General features: G+C 43.5%; 1 protein-coding gene and 1 long non-coding RNA gene across 4 annotated transcripts in view; one reads left to right on the top strand and one right to left on the bottom strand.

Moving 5' to 3' along the window:
* LOC116854026 overlaps positions 1 to 23824 on the bottom strand; it is a 92626-nt gene that overhangs the window by 13270 nt on the left and 55532 nt on the right. The gene's annotated exons all lie outside the window — the stretch shown is intronic.
* The window catches only part of LOC116854025 (lachesin-like), a 471144-nt gene that overhangs the window by 432740 nt on the left and 14580 nt on the right, over positions 1 to 23824 (top strand). For all 3 annotated transcript variants that reach the window (XM_032835486.1, XM_032835484.1, XM_032835485.1), the window contains 2 exons: positions 6759 to 6886; positions 23448 to 23616. In XM_032835486.1, coding sequence (XP_032691377.1) covers positions 6759 to 6886; positions 23448 to 23616 — 297 coding nt within the window. The remainder of the gene's footprint in view (positions 1 to 6758; positions 6887 to 23447; positions 23617 to 23824) is intronic.

Genomic DNA, 23824 nt, shown 5'->3' with positions numbered 1-23824 from the left:
CCCGGGAGATGGCCGTCTCTGAAATGCGCTTCCGCACGCGAAAGGATCAAATTTCTCAATCGACGAGGAGAGTAAGGGAATATTTCGGGAGCGGCTGATCTTTTCTACTCGCCGTCATCGTCGGAGGATGAATTTTGGTAGATTTTTCCTCCGATTGTCTCGTTGGATTTTCGTTGCTTTCCGTATTTTCCAATTGATCGAAAGAGGACGGCAAGTGGAGAATGGAAGAATTTGTTCCGCCACGTGACGATTCTGTGTTCTCTGCTGCTCCTTAGAATTTCATTCGCGCATTTTCGCCGTAACTGCGAATCGCCATTACATTAAACCGAGCCGAAAACGCGCCGACTCCGCGGCGCGTCGCACAGGGAGAGCGGGAAAGGCGAAATCGATTTCTCGGGACGGCGCGCACTCCTCCCGCCTCGGAGACGACGTCCGACTTATCCTAGTTTACATTTTACTCTCGTCGTCTATCGACATCTTTTATTCATCCGGGCTGCCGTGTCGCGAAATCGCGTGACAAACTTCTTTAATAAAGTTTCAAATGAGAGCATCATGCGGCCCATTGTCCCGCGCCATTCTTTTCCGCGAACTTACATATCGGATTATTATCAGATCTTTGCGCACGCTGCTCAGGGTGGATGTAGCCGGCGAATGTTAATCCACCTCGACATATTTTCACTGGGGAAACTCGACTCTGAATTCTGAACAACGGCGACGCGTCGTTAAGATTTAATGCATTTAAGAGCGGAACGTTCCACAGAAAATGTACTTCACGAGAACATATCCTCGTGTTTTCAATCGTCCCTTCCGGCACGCGGCAAATACATAAACTTGAAAGTTTCCGCGAGAAACTAGTCAAGTAGTGTGTAACGCTTGACCGTCCACTCGCACCGTTCATGGAACATCCATGATATCGAGAAAGAGAGAGAGAGAGAGAGAGAGAGAGAGAGAGAGAGAGAGAGAGAGAGACTGTGTCTGCAATTAATCGCAGACGTAAATACGATGATTCGCAGTGTGCATAAGTGAGGACGTTTTGAGTACCGGCTCGAAGAGAGCATCCTGAGTTAAAATGTTGATCCTATTTTCAGCCTTACTATTCCATTCTATACTTATTTTGATATTCTAAAACCTGCATCAACCTCTTGTATTTGACCTACTCGAGTCGAAATTTTGATCCTACTTTCAGCCTTACTATTCCATTCAACGCCTATTTTAACGCGGAAGAAAGTGAAAAGAGAAATTTCGTACACCATCAAAGCAGGAGTGAATTGTATCATTAGAATCAAACCTACTTTGCTAACTTAGTTCCTACTACGAATTCAAAGTTTAACATAGAGACAAAATTTCGACTCGGGATGATACGCTTTGAAACGTTGCGCGGAGTTCTCGCCGATACTCTCGTCAAACTACTCCGCGGAAATACGGGCGATGATCACGGCTGGTTGGAGAAATGGCGGCGCGCTCGCGCTTCCGCCCCGTCATTAATTCCACCGAGCGTTCATTTAAAACGCGCGCCGAGATCGTACGTGCGAGCGTCTGAGCGAATTGAAAGTTCCGGAAACTCGCCGGCGAAACGCGAGGTCTGATTTCGACTTGAAGGCACGACCTGCCTGACGAGGTCGGCTCTCGGCCGCGGTTAACCGACGTTAAAGCGTTTCACGTATATTCGCGGTATCGATCGGGCGCCATAGGCGTCGCTCCACGCCCCGACAGACAATGTCGTCTACAAAGAAGTGGATAAAAAAGAACAAACAGAAGGCTGGGGAAACACGGGCGGATATGTGGGCAAATGAACTGATCTGTTTGCCTGGCAACGAAACTGTATAAGGTCTGGAAGATACCAGGTAAGAGATGATGTCCGTGCTCACAGAACAAATAATAAGGATGTTGATGGAAAGTAGAAGAATTAAAAGATGAAAGTTTGATTAAATCGGAGTAATAAACTTGGAGTAATAAACGAGACATGTTAGAATAATGTTTCGGTTAGAAAAAAAATGATGGATAAAATAGGCCGACTTTGGCCCAAAAAGTGGTAATTTATATATACAATCCTACGTTTTTTAGGTCGCTGAATTAATTTGTCTAAACCGGTGAAAATTCGTCCTGAAAACGTTGAAATAAATCACTTTTATTAGTAATTCGGTTAGTGACGATTTTATTCAAATTATTTATTTACTTTTATTATGCACGGAGAGAATATTGTAAAAATATTGTAAAAATTACTATAAAAATTATTATACAATTTTAATAGTCCGAAAATAAACTGGCACTACTATGAAAATTATAATAAAACAGTTGCAGTCTGACGTGAAATCCAGTTGAAACTCAAAGCAGACCTGACGTTAAATACAGTTGAAACTCAAGAATTTCACAATATCGCACACGAAGTGTTGTAGTTAGCCACCCGTTTTCGTTCGTCCTTTTATAGAGAGAAACATAGAAGAAGAAAGCAAAATGTTCGCAGATCTCAAACGAACCCAACACACGCGCGCGTACGCGGCTATTTAATGGCTAAGAATTTTGAGAAAAAACGAAGAGGGAAGAAAGTGAGGTACGTGTTAGACGAGTGAGCTTAGCGAACGGAGAAATGGCGAGAACAAGGGAATCACGGTAGGTGGAAGGCGGTCGACAAGGGCGTGAAATATAACGAAGAGCCGCAGACCGAGAAGCAGAGAGAGAGAGAGAGAGAGAGAAAAAAGGAAAAAAAAGAAGAGGTCGGAAGCTTTTAAAATCTAAATCCGGATTCGGCGAGAGACCCGGAAGAAAAAGCCCCGCAGTGGCGAGATCGGGGAAGAGAGGAGGCGCAGACGTGGAGACGGCGGTGACGGAGGGCAGAAGGGTAGGAAGGGAGGGATCAAGCGAAGAGAGGGAGGGAGGGTCGGTGTGCTGTTAACCACCGGGGGGTTAACCGTCGTCCCCGGTATCATCCGTTGCACAAAAGCCGTAAAGCACGCTGCCCGGTTATTTCGGTCAATCCTCGAGGAGGAGGCCGTCCGGAAAATATTCACATCGATCTACCGACATAGCTGACCTCTCCCTCCTCTCTCTTTTCCTATATCTCACCCCCGTAAATATGTACACGCATACACATACACAGCGCGCATTCTCTCTCTTTCTCTCTTCTCTTTCTCACACACGCACACCCAACACTTACACCCAAGAGTATGCGCGCAGCAGAACAGGGCTCGCCGGTAACAGATACCGGATACTCTCCCTGTATGAAGCGCCTCAAAGTGCTCTTTCGAGGGTCGCACAGAGGCCAGGTCAACCGCATCACTCTTCGGCAACACAAAAGGACGCAAAACGGACGGTCCGTTCGTCCGTCCGTACGTCGGTCCGTTCATTCGACCGGCCGTCGGGTGAACGCCGGCCATAAATAGCGCCACGTCGACGTGGCCGGCGTTTTTCGGCATTATAAATAAATTCCTGACGTGTGCGCGTCCAATTCACCCTCCGCGACGGACTATTACCGAACGGTATGAAAGGACGAGCGACCAAGGACAGATCTCCCGGGATAATTCCCGTCTAGGGATCGGCCCACGGTAATTCTGCATTATTCTCGCGGCAGATGCGAACCGCCGATTCAGAATCGCCGATAACGACTCCGTCGTGTCGATTCCTTTGGCCGAAGGTAAGACGTCCTAAGCCACGACCGCGTAATCTTGCCGTTCCGATTTTCGAATTTAGCATGCGACGAGAGAGGGGACTCGTTAGGGATCGTGCCACATGAACTCGCTTCTCCGGAGAAACGCACAGAGAAACATATCCGTCCCTTTAGTGCCCTCGAAGAAACATTAAAAAAATATTCCTATATACAGTAAAGTACTATTTCCCGGATACGTCCCTGGTTCTGAACATTTCTTAATATTCTTTTTCCTTTTAGTCTTTATAAATACAAATATCTCAATTTTCAACATGAAATATGTATTTTTTGTATATATATTTTTTTAATTTTATATTGTTTTATTTGTTTTATATTTGTTTTATATTATTTTTGTAGTTATATATATCTTTTAGTTTTATATTAAAGTTTAAATATTTTAATATTTTAATATTATTATAATATTTAATATTTTAATATTATTTGTATTTAAAAATCAAAGCAACAAGAATATCCAAGATTAGATACTTATCTAATCCTGGACGTTCTAGTTGCTTTATCTTATATATTTTAGGTGAAATTGCTCAAAAAATTCGTTATATAAGGTGAAAATATCAATATCTGGACACGTACTTAATCCTCAGCATTCTTATTGTTTTGGTCTTCAAATAATTTGAATTGTTAATATAAAAAATATTGCACATGTATTCTATGTTGAAAGTTTAAATATTCGTATATCCACAGGATTAGGTGGGTATCCGAGAAATGACATGCTTAGCCTACTTTTGTTTCTATTCTACAATGCGAGTTAATAAACAACCAAGGCTTATGTTTGCAATAGCAATGAAGATGATATATTTACCGATAGAATACGCGAAATATCACGTCGTATCGACGCACCGCATTCACGGCACAGACAGGCGGAGTCATCTTCCGCGGATAATAATCGAGATAAAAAGATATGGAAAGAATTAGCTTCGTCGTTTTATTAACGCACCGGCGGTAATGAATGTTGCCTTTTCGTTTTGCAAACACACAGAGATCCTCCGTTGCGATACGAATAATAAGATTCGGTATTATAACGTTAAGGGCCGCAGCCCAACCTTCGGGTGCTGTCAGTGCTATTGTGCTTTTTATAAGCCGAAACGCGTGGTTGAGAAATCACAAAAACGAGACGCGCCGAGATTTCGCGGTGGGAGACATTTACATGAAAGGAACGTAAAATTCTGGGAAAATCGCGACGGAATCTCATCTCTAAATCTTTAGATTTAATCTGAAAAGAGAGAGACAGAGAGAGAGAGAGAGAGAGAGAGAGCGAGAGAGACATATAGAGAAAGAGAGAGACAGAGAGAAAGAGCGAGGCAGACTTCCTGCGTCGGTGTGGCAAACTGTCGTCCCGAAGCGCGACGTGACAAATATCCGTTATTTACATAAAGCGCACATAAAGTCATGAGACGCGATACGATCTCGCGTATCCGGATTCCCAAGTTTAATGTGAACGCGACTTTGTCTCAAGATACACTCGCGGAGAAGGCGATTCGACAAACGCGTTAAGAAATGGTAACGGTAGCGCTGTGCGAAGCATCCTGGCGTTGTTAACGGTCAGGCATCTGCATGAAATAGGAATTCCAAAAAGCGAATGTAATTCTGCTCTCGGATTCTTGAATTTAATCCGTGCGAGAGCTACGCGAGAAAGCTCCACTCGTTTGCCGCCCGTGATGGGAAAAAGAGACAGAGAGTGAGATCGCGCAGTACACCAGAGAGAGAGAGAGAGAGAGAGAGAGAGAGAGAGAGAGAGAGAGAGAGAGAAAGTGGCACGAAAAATTTCACCCTTTCACTCCCCGGCGTAATGTGATATTTAATTACACCGTCGTGTAACATATCACGGCGCCCAACTGTTCTCTTCCGTTGGCGAGATAGCCAACAATAAGTCACCTGTTCGCGAATACATACAGGAAGCGGCAAAATTCATGGTACGAGCGAGAAGGGAACGATGTCACGTACAAATATAGGTTGAAAATGTTGAACGAATGTTTCATATTTGGATTTTGAGAAAATCACGTTTTTAGATATCCGCCGTTGAAAAGACGATTATCAGAACGAAAGTACGTTCGCTGTTTGATGATCGTTAGGGGAATTAGTAGAACAGTTACCGTCGCAAATCATTTCTCATCATTTGTCATATTAACAAACATGCATCGCCTGAGATATCACATCTCATCAATCATATTCGCCCTCGTCCATTTAGGTTGGGTTAGATTAGTTGTGTTCCCATCGCAGAAGTGTTGCTTAAAGCAGCAAATTGAAAATAACAAATCATTTGTTCCCACTATTCGCTGTCCCTTTTCAACAAACCGTTGGGCTACTCTGGTATTTCATTTAATTAGCAAAAGTCAGTTTTCCACTGACAATACGATGTGGAGTACGCGTGCATCTCACTGAATTACATTTAATTTCACTTGCGATAATGTGCACTTCAATACATTCTCGAAATTTATTTATAACATAGCATTATATACAGGATGAATCAATAACTATTGTCATCCGGAATATCTTTGAAGCAAATAAAAGTTGACCTTTGGATCTTCGAAAGTGACGTTGTTGAAAAGTTAATATTTTTTGTGAGACATTTCATATTTTATATTTAAATGTATGAAAATAAAATACCACGGGAGATATTCACTTTTCGACGATTTTTCCCCGGTGCGCTTTTATATATAGAATGATCAGAAAAATCGAATTACGAGTAAAGAAATTATATAATTCCATTAAAAAAATTAAAGTTAAAATTGACAGAATTTTTCTAAGTCAACCCAAGGTTAAATATATCTCGAAATCCTACAACTTTTGTTGGAAATATTTTTCGTATCTTCCTTAATTTACAAAGTATACAACACTGTATTAATATTAAAAATATTATTACAATAAATTAGTACAATAAATAAGCATTATATTATCAAAATATATATTATTATAATAAAATATTACTAATAAATGTGTTAGTATTATGATATTAACATTAGAATACTCTGTATAATTGAAAATTTGCGATCGCCCTTGCCTCTCGCCTTTCTCGTGAATATACGCGCGATCGTCTGACCAGTGCGAATCGATTGCCGAGAAATCGCTCACGCGTGAAACATCGTTCACTTTTCAGAACCCGTAACCGAGATTCTGGGTGCGCCGGACTTGTACATCAATCGAGGTAGCACCATCAATCTCACGTGCGTCGTCCTGCAGAGTCCAGAGCCGCCCGCCTACGTCTACTGGAACCACAACGATGCGGTGAGTTCGAACCCCCCGATCCGTTATTATTTCCGTTGTGTCGCAGTCTGTCGGAGTACTGACACTTCGGAAATACCCCGGGAGCTTAGAGCTCCAAGTTTACGCGCTCGACGAATGACGCACAGACGACGTTACAGCAATATCGCGCGATTAGCGGGACCTAGATTTATTACCGACGCGCGATTCTCCGGCCAACGTTGACTTTGCGTATGGATAATTAATGATGATCCTACTTCTCACAAAATATATATATATATATATATATATATATATATATATATGTATATGTATAAATGCTGATATCGCAGAGGGAACGTGTGTCGAATAAGTTTCTACTTCGCCGCGCTGCAACGCCAAGTTTCCCGCGCGAGATGAAATTTTCAACGTCACGGCTGCAACTCGTCGTCTACCTTCGTCGTGTTTATTGCACGCGCGGTGGCTCGGGATTATTATTATCGTTGCTATCGTTACATTCTCCGATTCTTTCCTTCGTTAATTCTTACGAGCGCCGACGCGTACGTGGTGCATACGACAGGAGAACGGAAGGGGCCGGGATATTTGAGGTGCTCGCGATGAGAACACAGCACATGTCGATTGAGAGAAACGATCGTTACACTCTCCGCGGTTTTAAGGGCCGACGGTCATCGCGCAGAAATGGTCGAGATGCCGTGAACGGCAGTCGCAGATCCAATCTGCCTCTAACAGAGAATTTCGGCAGGAGGTAATAGCGTCGAAGAGGTGCGTGATGAATGGCCGTACAGGCGTCGGCAAAGGTCGTCCCTAATTAGCTACCAGCGTCTGGAACTCCAGGAAGTCGAACGATTAGGATGGCTGATAAGCGAACGGCGTAGGCGCCCTTAACCACCCGCTGTCATACAAGAATGTCGAGCGGCTCGTTTCCGTCGTTGAGAATTAATCGCGTGGCATTTGCGTTCTTCGAGGTACCGTCTCTCTCTCTCTCTCTCTCTCTCTCTCTTTCCTTCTTTCTGTGTCTTTTTTCCCTCTCTCTTTCCGCGCATAATCCCGAGACTGAAATATTTTCGCCGCGTACCACTTAATCCTGACCGTTACAGTTGCGCGACAATATTTGCACGCTCTGTTAAGTACACACGGGCAGCGTTACATGTTTGCGCGCGTATTTATTATAATTAATACATCGCGCATAAATTGTGCGCGCGCGCATGTTGCGGTAATTGCCAAACCAACCAGAAATATGCTCCAAAAAGCCGAGTTTAAGCTCCTAAAATATGCTGCGCGGGAGCGCGGATATTTTTCTAAAAACTCTTACTTCTCCACCTCGAGAATACTTAAATATCCCGTGAGCCGCTTATAGAATGACGAAACGCGAATAAAGTGACCAAAAATGCGTGTGTGTTGTGTGAGGGTGCGCATGTATGTATGTGCGTACGCCTATGAAAGATTTTTCCTCTTCTTACTTTTAAAACTGGCGGGATCCATTATATCTCCCGACGCGTTTGTGTCGTCAAACGGATTTCCACGTAGTATCTCCCAGACGCTTTTAGCGCGATAACAAAGTTTTTCGGCCAGACAAATTAAGTATGTACGCGCACCGAAGGGAGAGATCATAAAACATCCCGACGGTGGCGGCGACGACGACGACGACGACGACGACGACGACGACGACGACGACGACGACGACGTCGACGACTGTTTGCGAACGGCTGACCGACCAATAAATTTTGATAATGTCCCGGTTGGCTCGCCGCTAAATCGTGAGCCGCGGCAAAATTGGTAACGGCACTCAGGAGGTTCCATTAGGCGCATTAAGCTTGACCGAGAGCTTTGGGATTCGCCACGGCACGTAGAAACAACGCTCGCGCCGAGCCTTAAAGAGGGCCCTGTCGTGCGTGACTAACGCGTGCAGTCCGCAGGCTTCCTGACCGTAAATGAGCCGAAAGGGACACCGTAATTTCTCGGGATATTATTTCGGCTGGTCCCTTCATCGTCCTCTCGAATTGCCACCGTCTCAGTTCCACAGCACGAATACGTCCGCCGTGGAAAATATTGATAATGCTGCGCGATTAGCGAGACCCAGATTCATCGGTAACGGGACGAGAGAACGACCGGGGCCATCGTTGACTCTCCGCGCGCAGCACACGGATATAATCCCACCCGATAATCCTACCCTCTCCCGGAATATTCGCAGCTGATATCTCAGAGGCAACGGCTCGACATGCGCGTCGAATAAGCTCTCGTTAGTTTACCTGCCCAAAAAAAGAAGAGAAAAAGACACACGGAACGTCAACCCTGCGCGTATAATACGATCGCTTATCAAAATTTCGTGAGAAGTCTTCGATGGGATTTCAAAATAGCACAAATCTGTTTGCGGACTGTGATTTTATCGAGCTACTACGTCGCAGCTGAGGCTTTTCTGCGGAAGAAATGTATCCAAAAATATCGATTCGCAGGCAAGTTTAGTTCGAAGTTGCCTGACAGAACCGGATTGCGCTGCGCGGGAAAAGAAGTTTGGTTGGATTAACCAATTTCTAAGTAAAACGTGAGCGAACCGGAAAATTTCGGCTGATGTTATCAGAACTCAAGCTGATCAGAAATCTCGTTAACTTGAGCAGAATTCTGGTAACTCCAAGCGGAATTTCTGGCTCGTTCATACTCTACCAGAAATTCGCTCGATTCAGCTAAACTTCGTTTTCCGTGTGCACGTCCCAAAAAGTATGCTTGCACACGGAGGATTAAAAGTTCGCACGTACTAACGCGTCCATCACGGCGCCGTCGCTCAAGTACAGCGTATCACATCCAAGTGTGTCTCCTCCTCGGGACAACCTCCCAAGAATCCCTTAATACTTTCGTTTCACCCTCCGAGGATTACGCGTGTGAACTTCCGCCAAAGCTCTCCGTCCGCTCACAGTCCAATGGACCGTGACGACCGAGATCTTCGGATCATCCCCTTTAAATATTTCGCCGCGGCGAGGCTCTCTTCCTCTCCTGTGCGCGAGGATATCGCGAGAGATTGCGGGAGAGTCCCCGTGGGATCGAGCGAGCCAGAAGATGGCAGGCAGGCAGGCAGGCAAGGAGTAACTGCGCCGCGCTATCCAGTAACCGCGATTTCGCGCGACCATAATGATTCATGCGGTCGCGGAAGGCGCCGTGATCGCCCTCGGACGTGATAAAGCGCCGCGGCGGCCCGATAAGGAGCGTAAGGAGCAACTCCCGAATCGTCCCCGGGGAGCCGGGGCCGAAACCTCCCTCTCCACCCCGGCTGAGCGAGCGCGCTCCGTGATAAGGTCACCCCCGATCGATCCATCGCGCGCCGCGAAACATTTTCCGGCCGCAAGGAATCCGCCGGAACCCGGGCGCGTCCGCTTTCACGCTCCGATACACCTTATCCCTTTGATTTTGATTGAATTTCACATCGGCGTCTGTTGGCGGCGACCGCATCCCCGAGCGACGTGGCCTCGCGTGTCGATGCGGGACCAACAAGTCGACACCTCTCTCTCTCTCCCTCCCGCCCCCCTGTCTATCCTGGAACAGGAGTGTCTTCAAACGCGCAAACGATGTTATGTAAATAGACCCTTCAGCGAATACGGAATCGGTTTCCTCTATTTTCTCTTAGCGAAATCTTCGAGGCGTCGACGGACCTGTTCGTTGGAAACTGTTCACTAGATACAAAGGGCTCCTTGAGTATTAAAGCAAAAAAATAAATAACAATAGCACGGTGTCCGACGTTCGACTTCAAGTTGGCGTTGATTCGACAAGAGAATCTTGAGCTAGCATAGTTGAGCTTTGTTTTGAAAAATCTGGGCGTTACGCTTACAAATCGAAGGGACAAAGATTTTGCTTCGAGAATCAGCTCATAAGAGACGTAAGAAAAAAAATTGAACGCTTTATTGAACATCTTGAAATATTCCTACGACGAGTGTAACAATAATATTCTGTCTGGCTCTACAAGCCGCTTTTAAAAACACTTTTATCGATAAAAGAATGTTAAAAATAAGGGTCTTGGTGCAGGTGGACTGTTGGAATCGAATATACATTAATTCCTAAATAAATCCTTCTTAATCCTCAACATGAAGATTCTATTGAGATGAATAATTGTTAAGTACCTTTTTAAACTGAGACAATTATCAAAGGTTATCGCGATGGTGGAATACGATAGAAAAAGCTCATTATTTAATACATCTCTTTCTTCGAGCCTGAAGGAAACGTCGTCTAGAAATCACATATATATCATCAAAATAAAATGGTGTCATTTTATGTCTTTCTCCATTGATGCTTGAAATTCAATAGAGCCCCCGCAGAGATAATGCGAAACCAAAATTTCAACTCGGATACTTCCTCGAGTTTATCTTTCCACTACGGTTCCGTCGTACGTACGTACGTACGTACGTTCTCAATTGATTCGGGTCAGCGCCGAGTCAATCGGTTTACCTCAAAGAAATCCTATTAAGAGACGGTTAAACAAGATAACATATCCCGCCTTATTTATATGTCGACCGTGGAAGGCTGCCAAGGGAATGGGCAAACGTACGTGGACGACGCTGCCAAATCGGTTTCCGCGGTATTACCGCGACAGGAATAAAAGCACGTTTCGCAGATTTGCGGTTGTCGATGATGGTAAACCAATGTCGGACGGTCGCGTCGGAAGTGCGCGCGTATCGTGATACACTCCGCGGATAAAGCGTAATTATAATTTTAAGCCAATATACAAGGTGTCTGGCGCAAGACATACAAAACCACGTGTGAAGGTGGAACACGTCAACCTGAAAACACAAGCAGCCTTGGAATTTGGCAAACAATCACATGACAAATTTCAAGATATTGAAAAAAGAAGATTAACGAACTAGAGCGGGCGACGTTGTGGGACGAGCTCTGTTAGCGCAAGATTTCATCGAAAAATGCGACTGAAGCGACTTTTTCCTACATGGAGAAAATCCTAAGGATATCATTTGCTTAAATATGGTTGCCACAGCAAGATATTAATATTATCTTTCGACCATGCGGGTAAATATTTACTTTTAAGTACTCTCCACAAATGGTTTAGATCTTTTACAGTTTCTTAAAATAATTTTTGAGGATATATTTCAGGAAATGAGGTCAAGAGTGTGCTTATCTCGCCGCTTATTAACCTTCTTTACTGCTTATCCACATGTGTTTGAGTAGTTATACTTTCAGTACTATATGGTGCAACCAAACTCTACGCCATAGTATTCGCCAATCTCTCAGCCATAGTATTTGTTCTGCAGACCACAACAGATAGACAGCAATATTCCCTCGATTGAGGCAACTACGTACACGAAAATGTACACGGAAAAAAAGATTTGCTAATATATAAACAATTAAAAATATTAACTGCAGGAGCAAATTTTCTTGCTTTCATAGTAAAAGTTATGTAGCTAATATTGTGTTAGCTAATATGTAAGTATATTAGCTAATGTTGTGTAGCTAATATGTATATTAGCAAATCTTTTAGCTATCACAACTAAATAACTTTTACAGTGAAAGCAAGAAAATTTGCTCCTGCAGTTAATATTTTTAGTTGTCCATATATTAGCAAATCTTTTAGCTATCACAACTAAATAACTTTTACAGTGAAAGCAAGAAAATTTGCTCCTGCAGTTAATATTTTTAGTTGTCCATATATTAGCAAATCTCTTTTTTCATGTACTAACTGAACATTATTATAAAAATTAGAAAGCTGAGAACTATATAGATTCCTTCATACGTGATTTTGTATGTCTTGCATTAGACACCCTATATAACGCATGATTCTCCAGGCTCCTCTCTTCGCGTTCGAACGAAGGGTGCGTGGGAGCAAAGGGAGACGCGACTTTCGTATACCGTATTAACTAACGTCGTATCACGCACGGCTCACCCCATTGCGTCGTCGGCCCGCAAATAAGGCGTACCCCTGCGTGCGTCTGGAAGCGGGAAATTGCCGGATCCCTTCCAAACAGTATGCTAAAGGCGTGGAAAGGCAAGCAGCGATGGATTTACGTACACCCGTAAAGCCGGCTCATTTCCCGCCGCGCCGCTGTCCGTCCGCGTTTGTTGCTGCGAGAACGGCACTCCAGCCCCGTGTAAACACACTTCCGAACGGGGTGTAATCTCTATTTCGTTGACTCACGTGCGAAATGAGAGAGGGTGGGAGCAGCGAGTGTCCCTTCGCGTGGCGAGCCCGTCTCGTCGTGCCAGCCGCCGCGCGCGGCTGCTTTTATTTATACGGCTGTTTGCGTGTCGGCTACAATTCCAATGTGGAGTGCCGCGCGGCAAAAAGCTGGTAACAAGCGTCGAGAGTGCCGCTCGTGTTACGCTCATGCGTGACGCCGTCGCGAACGGAGTGTCGGTTTTTTCTCCCCACCCCTTTTCGCAAAATGAACCGCGCCGGCGAACACGGGGGAAACGAATTGCCGACCGGTGGTTTGACTTCGTAGACGGCTATTTAGAGGACTGATACACACGCGTACGTACGAACAGACACGATGAAATTGAGTCGCCCCGTCGACTGCGGAATCCAGCCGAACGAGGGTCAAGTTGTACGGCTTTTACCGTCAACGTTAGATTGCCGCCGCTGGAACAATCGCGCGAGAGCCCGAGGCAAACAGTTTTTCCAGCCTGTGCGCGAATGCTCGAGAATCGATTTCCGATTCGACGGGACAATTCGGCGATTCTTCTTTGCAATTTTTCCCGCGAAGAATAACATCAGTCGCGCGGCGGATATGAAATTAATTATGCGGTAGCCGCGATTACATGGCTTTCAAACATTCTCTGCGGGTAACCAGGGGACGTAGGAAGGCTACATAATTTACTCTGCCCAGCCGGGAGAGATAATGAACTTATTATTTTAACGCCAACGTGGGGAGCGTCGAGTATAAAATTTGAATAAATGAAAGAATAATACGGGAGGAGATGACCTCTCCCCCCATCTCCCTCTCTCTCCTTCCCTCTCCCTCTCTCTCTTATTTGCGACAACGTTCGCGTGCCCCCTCCGCGGATTTTTGCTCAGCCTGCATAAAGTTTCAAATTATCGCGATGCTCGAAGAATACACAAGACCTCTTGCCGCTTTCACAACGCGACAAAATATAATTATCGCTAATGATACAATGATTACGAAACAATAATTATAATTGATTATAACGAGCTGCAGCGGGACGATCCGCAAACTCTACGTGAATCTCCACTTTCCGCTGTGTGTGCAATGAAAATATCCGGCAGATAAGATTTCGTTGATCCCCGGAGCACATCCCGTAGAACAAAGTGCGCGGGGCGCGATTTTCCAGCATCGTAAGGAAATCCGTGGCGAAATTAGCGAAGGGAGGGGGTGGGTTGAGAGCGAGCGCGAATGCAGAGACCCGGGATGTAATTTTCCGAGATAACGCGCGGACGCCAAAAATAACCGGGCTCCGGACTGGAGAGGAACCCCGTCCTCGCGCGCGCCTTAACGAATAACAGATAATACGACTAACCGGATGCCACGACCCGGGGTTCTCCATCCGGCTAAACGGGGCGCGTCTGCTCGGGTCGCTGCGATTCTCGCCACTCCGGACGTATTGAATATCTCACGGTAAACACATCAGGATTCGGCCGTGGATCTGCGGATGTGGCAGCGGGTAGCTCGCACGCTAACGTACACACGTACGTATGTCGGGCGCATCGCTTTTCGAAAACATCTCGCGTTTGCACGCCCGACACATCCGCTGCGCGGATGCGCGCGCCTCAGCGAGCAACAAAATCCCGAAATAACAGCAGATTTCAACGGTAACAACCGGCAATCTTATTTCGCGGCGGGAAGCACCACGGTTGAACGGCGCGCAACGGAAAACCGTCCGCGTGCGTGCGTAATAAGAATCGCGGCTTGAGGGACGGATTTATCAAGGCTGAGAGGAAAGTGTTTGGTATTTGTACCCTGAGAGAAATTATTCGACAAGAAATTAACAAACGGATATTTCCGAACAAATTCCGATCAATTTTTATATCCGACCAAAATATCCGATTCAATTTTATCGGATACTTCCGATCATAATGGCATTTCATCAGATAAACCGACCAAACAATCATGAACAGATATTTCTCATCAGATGTTTCCTGATCGGAAACAAAAAATTCACCGGTTTGATCGGAAATATTCGTTTGTTAATTTTTTTATCGGATAATTCTCTCAATGTAACTATAATGGCATAGCAAAAGAATTATCACATGAGCTATTCTTGTAATAAGTATTATTATATAGTGTTAGTGATAATAATCTTATATGCGTATTACTACTATTACTTTTTCGTTAAAACAACAAGATATAGTTGGCGCTTGAACTAACTATAACTTTTTGGTGAAGTTAACTTTTTCTCTCAGTGGAAGTAAACGAAACAGCAAATAGGGACGCAACCATAGACGACCGGAAAATAAGAATCGTAGCTTAAAGGATGAATTTATCAACACTGACAAATAAACCTACACAAAAGGTACAGTTTGATTTCTTTCTAATTTGGCACAAATGTAGTACAAAAAATATTTACGTCATATTTTTTTATTTTAGCTCACTTTGAATTTCACGGGCAGTTTATAGCTTTTTAATATTCTCACTCCTATCATCAGTACAACAAAAAATGCATAAAAATTAAAACTGAATACAAAATATAGTTAAATAATTTTAATAAAATCGGCGTAGTTGAAATATGAACCATTCTAAATTTCTTTAGCCGAGATTCTAACCAAAATATTTTAAATCTGTGCTAAATTAATAAAAAATGATTCGAATCTTGGCCAAACTGAGAAATTATTTGTATAAATAATTTTTTTTTCAACTTTTTACATGTTTTGTTGAAACATTTCTTTATTTGTTCAAATAATTTTACACATTTGACTTTATATTCATACTCAACAAACCAAATCGCTTATATCTTGTATTCAATTTTATTTTTTATGTATTTTTGTTACACTTGTTAAAAATAGGAGTGAGAATATTAAAAAGTTATAAAGTCGCGGTGAAATTCAAAGTGAGCCAAAATGAAAAAAATATAATCTAAATATTTTTTGTACTTCTACATTTGTACCAAATTAAAGAGAAATTGGAGTGTAATTTTTGGGTAGATTTACTTGTAAAAAGAAAGTGTTTTATACTTGTAACTGTAATGGCACAGCAAGAGAATTATCGTATATACCGTACAATTTTAATCACACGTATCAAATATTTTTTTCTCACTGGGCGTATAGTTTCCAGTGTTCAAAGAAAAAGCTGCGATCGATGGCAATGCGGTAACAGCTTGGATACGAATTAACTCAATAGCGATCGCGCGAAACGCATTCAATCCGATTAGATAAATTCGCGACGAAAAAAACACACACACAGCGCTCCCGATAATACGTGAGCCACGAGTCGTTTTATCCGGCGTGTTCGTGCACCACCTGCGAATGATAACACCGTATTGCAATTTTGCTCGACCCGCTCGTATTTTACACGCGTGTGCGTGCGTGCGCGCGCGCGCACGGAATATATATTTAAATTCATATAAACTGCTCGGCGCGCGCGATGTCAATCGATTTATTAATGAATTAACGAATTAATATCTCGTGCAAATTTATTAAAAATCCATACGTTACGCAATACGCGGCGGCGGGTATAATATGACTAGCGCATTCAACCGCCTCGTTAATAATTTCGATGCGTTTTCAACCGCGCGGGCGGCGGTAATCTGCGCGGCGCGTTCGGCAAAGCAATCGATATTGTCGCTCCACAATTTCCCGTTGCATAATGCACGAACGAGCGGTCGGGGAACTAACAGCGTCGGGCGCGGACTATTAAAACGCCAAGTGCGAAACGGCAAATTTCGTGCGGACAAAGGTGGAACACGGCAGCGAGCGCGAACAGGTGTGTCGCGCAGATGTCGACGGGTAAGAATGGAGCAGAAATGCCGTTATCCAAACGCGATTGCGAAAATTAATAAGACAAAAGTATCAATCTTCGAAAACGTTGGCAAGGGACTGGGAGAGAAGAGAGGAGAAGAGCCATTCTAACGGACCATTGAGCCTAAAATGTTCCATCCGAGTTGGTTGGCAACCCCGCGGGTTTGCCGATTTCCGGTGAGAACGTGTAACGGAATTGACGGAGTGTCCCCTGTACTCCCCCAGCCTGCGCCCCCATTGCGCAAACTTCCGCGTGCGTCTTTAAAAGTTGAGCACAAATTACACTGGGACGTCTAAGACGCACTGAAATCATCTGGCTCGCTGAGCCGCGCTCCCGTCTGATAACGTCGAATAAAGCCACGTTTGAATCCGTCGGATCGATCGCGCCTCTGTGTGCCAGCCGACCGCGGCTTCCTGCTTCCTCCACACACACACACACACACACACACACACATACAGTTAGGGGTTACCTTTCATATAAATTTTGCACCGTCCACTTTTTCCTCGAGATTCTCCTTTAACGAGTCGAGCGTCCGGCGCGCATAAACGATTGATGCCAAGTGATCGACCGCGTGTTCAATATTGACGAGCTTTTTATAATTATAAGCCGCTCGTGACGCGATTGAAATTATCGAGACGATCGATTCGCCGCGCTGTTCGTCCGCGCGCGCTTTGGACAATTAACAAGAAAAATGTGCCGCATCGCGCAATCGCGCGTTCAAATTGTGTATCTTGTCAGGAAGCGTGACGGTCGCTTTACAGCTGACGCAGAACGAAGAACGTAAATATTCAACCCGTACAACGTAACATCCATTTATTCCAGATCGATTTACAGTCACGAGAGTTAATCGGCGAGTAATTGGTCGCTGTTTTAATTCAATCGTCAACGCCGAGTCAACGCTTTACGCGATTAATGAACTGAAAATTGGATATTATTTATCCATCTCTCCCCTGTCTAAGGGCGAACGGGGACGCGAGGGGCGCATGATTGAGTAAAATTAAATAAAAATCAATTCGATTCGAAAACCCGCACGCCCGTGTAATTGCAAGAACGTCCCTCGCAACATCAATTCGCGCGCGAGTCGCGGTAAACGACGACACACGGCGACATCAAACATTTAACGCGCGCGGATCGCAAAACATTTGCTCTCACCGTGTGTGCTCACCGTTTGTGGTACGCGTACAAGAAAACACGAAAGAACTCCCTCCTCGACACGCCAGGATATAGGCTTCCGTAAAAGTATCACCAATGCAAGTATCACAAATATTCTTGCAACATGAGTTATTATACGTTTGCGTGACGTGAGTTTGCGAAATTCAACGTCCCTGCTCAGACGTTGTTTAACCCTTTGTAGCACAGTGGTTACACAGTGAGATCATCTATTACAACCAAATCATAGCTTCAGGCACAGTGATCTCGCAACGAAATCATCGCTCAGCCTGTGCATAATGATGAAAATTTTTGTTACGGTGATTGCACGGTAAAACCTTATTCTGTAAAAATAGGAAAATGGAAAAAATTGATTCCAAAAAGAATGATCTCTTGGGTCATCATTCTAGACATGTGATATGAATATTTTATTAGAATCCGAGATTTGAAGCTCCTATGCTTCAAGTGGGTGAATTTTACCCGTCATTGTGCCACAAACAGCCGAAGGAACGTTCTTCAAAGCAGTAATTTGTGAGTTACAGCAGCGGGTTGTAAAAACTCGACGACACACCTAGCCGGGACTTGTATAGAACAAGAAAGTGCGGAGCTTCCGTAGGGGGGAAGGGGGAGAATAAAGAGAGAGAGAGAGAGAGAGAAAGAAGAGGTATAATTTATTTGCGCTCTGGGACACGGTCCTCTCAAGCGCTGAACAAATAAGTACGTAATATATTACAAAAAGGTAAAAAAAAAGAAACAAAAAGAGACAAAGCTATACAGGATGTCCCAGCTCGATTTCACAATCTCTCGTGAGAGCGAATTGAGATGAAAAGTCTTTTATCATTTTGCGATATTCACAATAACTATCGAGACATTAATTAAAGGAGATTTCTAAGTGATGATGCTCGATATGATTTATGAGTTGTGGTGACGACGTTTGCCGTCATGTGTGTTTGTACATTAAGTCAAACTGAACAAAAAAGTCCTCTACACGCAAAAAAACAATTCTGTTAGTGCAACCGAATTTTCGACTGCTCAGGGATCAAACGAAAACTCGGCTGTAGGAACAGAAAAATTTCTTTATGAGGCTTCTGCATAGTCAATTGTTCTCAGTTGCCTCAATCGAGTTCTAATATCATTGAATGTTCAGACAAATATTTTCGGTTGCGACAACAGAAATATTAGTTTTCATAACAGAGATATCGTTTCTGATCATCTAATTTTCAGTTGGTTTCTATTTGGTTGCACCAACTGAAATTTTTTTTGTGTGTAACATCTTGCAAGTGACCATATAGATTTTTAATTATTGATTAAAGAAGATTGATGCATCACCGTGCAAAGTCGTGCAACTACACCTCATCTACTATATCATGCGTGATCATTCACAAATCTTCCACAATTAATATCTCGATCGTTATTGCGATTTTCGCAAAATAGTATTGAACGTTTCTGTTCATCTCAATCCGCTCTACATCCTCGGGAAAGATTGTGAAATCGAGCTGGAACATCCTGTATAATTATAACAGAGAATAGAGAGAGGAAGAGAAAAGTGAAGCGAAAGAAAGAGAACTCAGAGTCAGAGAGGGCGTGTGTGTGTGCGACTGTGGAATACAGCTGCGTGCGAAGCATATAGCTACGTGGCTGCATACCCGTACATGTATGCGTGTGTATGTGTGTTGTCGGCATTATTGCACCTCGTACACACGGCCGGATTAACCGTGGACTTTCGAACGAAAGTTTCGCATATTATCCTGCGTTAGACCGCAGCGCGGTTTAGATAACGGAACGGAGCAGGAAGGTAGCGCGGCGCTTATCAAACTCGACGGCGGCGGTGGCGGCAAGGACGACGACGACGGTGGCGGCGGCGGAGGCGGTAGCGCTCTAACTTTCCCGTCCGATTAATCGCACTTTGAGGCCACCATCAACGCGATGGGGATAAACAGCCCCCGCGACCGATATTTTTATTCCTAAGATGCAACGCGCCGAGGGAAAACCGTGGAAAACCGGTTCAACAAAGTTTTTCTGCCCCGAGCAGAGCGCGTGTATCTGTGCGTTCAATGAGCCAAACTTCGAAGATACATCCCGCACTTTTCCCGACGAAGCAATCACGCTTCAGATACAATTACTTCGGACTGTCATTTACGGGGAAACTTAAGCGCGTCCTGCACCATTCGAAGCTGCAAAATGCTTTAACCTTTAGGCTGCCGACATTTTTCATTAAAAAAGTGGTTTTTTTCTCAAAAATTTTTCTACATAAGTAACATACACATGGCGCAGAATTTTGAGATTTGTACAGAGCCACAAAAGTGGCTTTCCCGACAGTCTAAAAGTTAATAGATACCTGTACCGAGAAAGAAACATGATTGATCTGACTAAAATTATAGTTATTTTTGGCCCCAATCATATTTTTTTGATTATTCTGACACGAAGTATTTTAACGCGGTAGTAGCAACGTGCATATATAAAGTTATTATCATTGAAATTATAGCAAAACTTAATTTAAAAAATGACTTTCTTAACCGTAATTTATAGTAATTATTTCTCTACGTGATTATAATTACAAATAACAAATATTTTTTTTATCACGTGTGATACGCATGCACCGCGTATAGTCGAGATTGGGTCTGATTGTCACATTTTTTGTATTAAAAAAGATGTATGCAATTTTTTTTTAATCTTACACACTTTAATATTGTACACACTCCACTTACGAGATATAAGCTTTGTGACAAATTGACTTGTGTGACTTCTAAACTCAATCTTCCCTAGCGTTTGATTGAATTAATCAAATTCCTGGTGAAATATGAACGAGCCAGAACATTCCTGTTAGCAAAACTCTATTCAAGTTAGTAAAATCTCTGGTTTCTCACGCATTTCCCAGCAGAATTTCTGGTTTGTTCATATTTCATCAAGGATGTGGTTATTTCAACTAAAAATTTTTTCCATATGTATTAGAATTTAAGTCTTGACACATATGATTTCTTCTTTTTCACATGATCTTATTCTGTGACATAAAAGCTTTACAACTTCCCTTTATGCGGTCATGCGAGAAGTATCACGATAAAATGACGGAATGTTGCATTACGCATCAAGAAGAACACATCTAGCTTGCGGGAGAGTGTATGGCGCGCGCTGAGAATTGAATTGATAATTTAGCATTTACGCTCCCGCCGAGATGATCGCGAGAATATCCACATCCGTGGTGATGTTCGGACTTAACGTCGAAACACACAGCCGAGAAGTGAATATCCAACAACGTGAGGGATGTTCCACGATTCCCTGCTCCCTTAAGAAGGCTTACGTGCCTCTCAGACGGAACGTAAGCACACAGTCGCGCTATAAGGGTGGTTCCAGCGCGCGCTGGGGATTATTTATTTAAAAATCCTTCTCGGCTTTCGCGACACTCTTCGCTCCTTGTTCCTTTCAGTACACTTGCACCGCCGAGCGTGGACCCTGCCGGTCGCGCGCGTTTGAAACGACACTCGTGACGAGCATCGTCGAGTGGAACAGACGTAGGATAAACACGGCGTTCGCCAGTGCCTCGCGACGAGTATACCACTAGCGTTTGGACATCATGTTCAATTCTCCAGTTCAAACGCGCGGAAAACGGTAACTGGTTATCAGAAAGTCTTTATTATACCTTGATAATAATTCTAGCCTCAAATGAATTCATTTCTCATAAGAAAGCGTAACATGGTGTCGCAACAAATCAAATAAGTATGAGTTTTCTCTTATATATAGTATATATACAACGTATCTCACACTCTCCTTCGAGTATTTTGTGGAGACGTAGAATGGGTTGATGTGAGCATAAAAGTCCTATACCGTTTTGCGATATTCGCAATAATTATCGAGATATTATTTGTAGAAAATTTGTGAATGATCATATGGATATGGTAAATGAGTTATAATAGCAACGACTGCCGTCGTGTACTTATACTTTAGGTCAAATTGAACAAAAAAGTCTACCATTTGAGCGGTCCTCAACCGAATGAGTGCATTATCACGCAAAATCGTGCAATAATCTTCTTTATATATAATTAATAATTAAAAATCTATGTGATTATTTGCAAAATGGTAGAGGACTTTTTTGTTCAATTTGATCTAAAGTACACGACGGCAGTCGTCGCTACTATAACTCATTTACCATATTCTGCATGATCATTTACAAGTTTTCTACAATTAATATCTCGATAATTATTGCGAATATCGCAAAACGGTATAGGACTTTTACTTTTTACATGTTCACATCAACCCATTTTACGTCCCCATAAAATGCTCGGAGGAGAGTGTGAGACATCCTGTATACATACACAGAATGTTCAACTATAAATAATATATTTTAATATCTCTTCTGTAACTCGTCACAAACAAAAGTTGCATGGTTCGGAGAGGAGCACAAAGCAACGAAATCAGTTTGACCTTGCGTGACAAATATTAAGATTAGATTGAAATTTTTAAGTGGAATCACATAGTTTTGTTAATATAATATTTATAAATCCTTTAATTATTCTGCGTATAAAAATATTAGAGTAAAATTGTCATAAATATTTTCTGAGACATATTTTACATTTTATTTTAATATTTTTGAGAATATTTACAGAATATGAAACTTTTGTCTAAAAAATTTTTGTTTATAACGAGTTACAGAAGAAATATTAAAATGTATTATTTAAAATAGAATACCCTGTATATATATGTATCCATATAGCGTGTGAATACCTGAAAAACACCCTACAGACATCTGAAAGATTATCCTCTTGATTTATACGTCTTTGGGATGTCTCTGAGACTTTTTTTGACATTTATGCTGATTGGATATATATCAAATAATTTTTCCAACAAAATGCAACGGAGATTTCTGTCGGATTTGTCCCGATATTTCCTATATTTAGTATAATTAAAAAGTACGACACGCGTTCGCTGTGGATAGTGACGATTCGACATCTAGTGTAACTCGAGAAAGCAATTAAAAGCTGCGCGAAATTACGCGGAATGGAGCGAATTGCCATTCATCTGTCGCGGCAAAAATCATCCGCGCGTATCCGGAATAATATTTATCCCGGAAAAATATCCTCGGGACATAAGTCGCCGCCGAAGCAATTTGCACAGAACGTCGGGGTAAAGCTATCTCTCTCTCTCTCTCTCTCTCTCTCTCTCTCTCTCTCTCTCTCTTTCTCTCTTTCATTCTCTCTTTCTGGTATCACCGGTCGTCCCGATACCGTACTTTACAACCCCTTTCCGATCGTCGATTCTGTAGAACACGCGGGAAAGAACTCTCGCCGGGGGGAAAACGTCGTATTTTTTTCCACCCTCGTCAGTGCTCCCCGCGAACTGAAAGGGAGTCGTCCTTCGACGAGCTTATCTCCGCGTCGTTTTTTTCTAGCCAATAGCCGCCGAGGCCATCCAATAAAAACTGTATCTGGCGTTGGTTAGCCGATTTCTCACTCGTATCCCGCTCCACCTCCGGCTTCCCGTTCGATTCGAGGTGATATCAGAGCCCCGTCCTCAGAACGATCGCTCGATCTCTGTTTCAGATAATCAGCTACGACTCGACCAGAGGTGGCATCTCCGTAGTCACGGAGAAGGGCGAGACCACGACGAGCTTCCTCTTGGTGCAAGAAGCAAAGCCGTCGGACTCCGGACGGTACACTTGTAACCCCAGTAATGCTCAACCGAAATCGATCACCGTACACGTACTCAACGGTGAGTAATTCAGGATGCGAGGACAATGTTCCGAGCTTCCGTTCCGCTCCCAAGTAACAGGCAATCGTGAGAGTTAACAAGTCGCGGCGGAGCGTTATCGATCGCGTGTGTATTCAAGATCGCGAAAAACGTAAAATACACCAACGAGATAGAGAACTACCACCTTTCTTGCCGCACGAAAATTTTACCCCGCCCCACCCCTTGCGTC

Source organism: Odontomachus brunneus, unplaced genomic scaffold (genome assembly GCF_010583005.1).
Source record: "Odontomachus brunneus isolate Ranch 3 - 2012 unplaced genomic scaffold, Obru_v1 Obru_scaffold_007, whole genome shotgun sequence".
Classification (NCBI taxonomy): Eukaryota; Metazoa; Arthropoda; class Insecta; order Hymenoptera; family Formicidae; genus Odontomachus; species Odontomachus brunneus.
The sequence above is the reverse complement of the archived record's forward strand: the minus strand, read 5'-3'. Positions and strand labels throughout refer to the sequence as shown.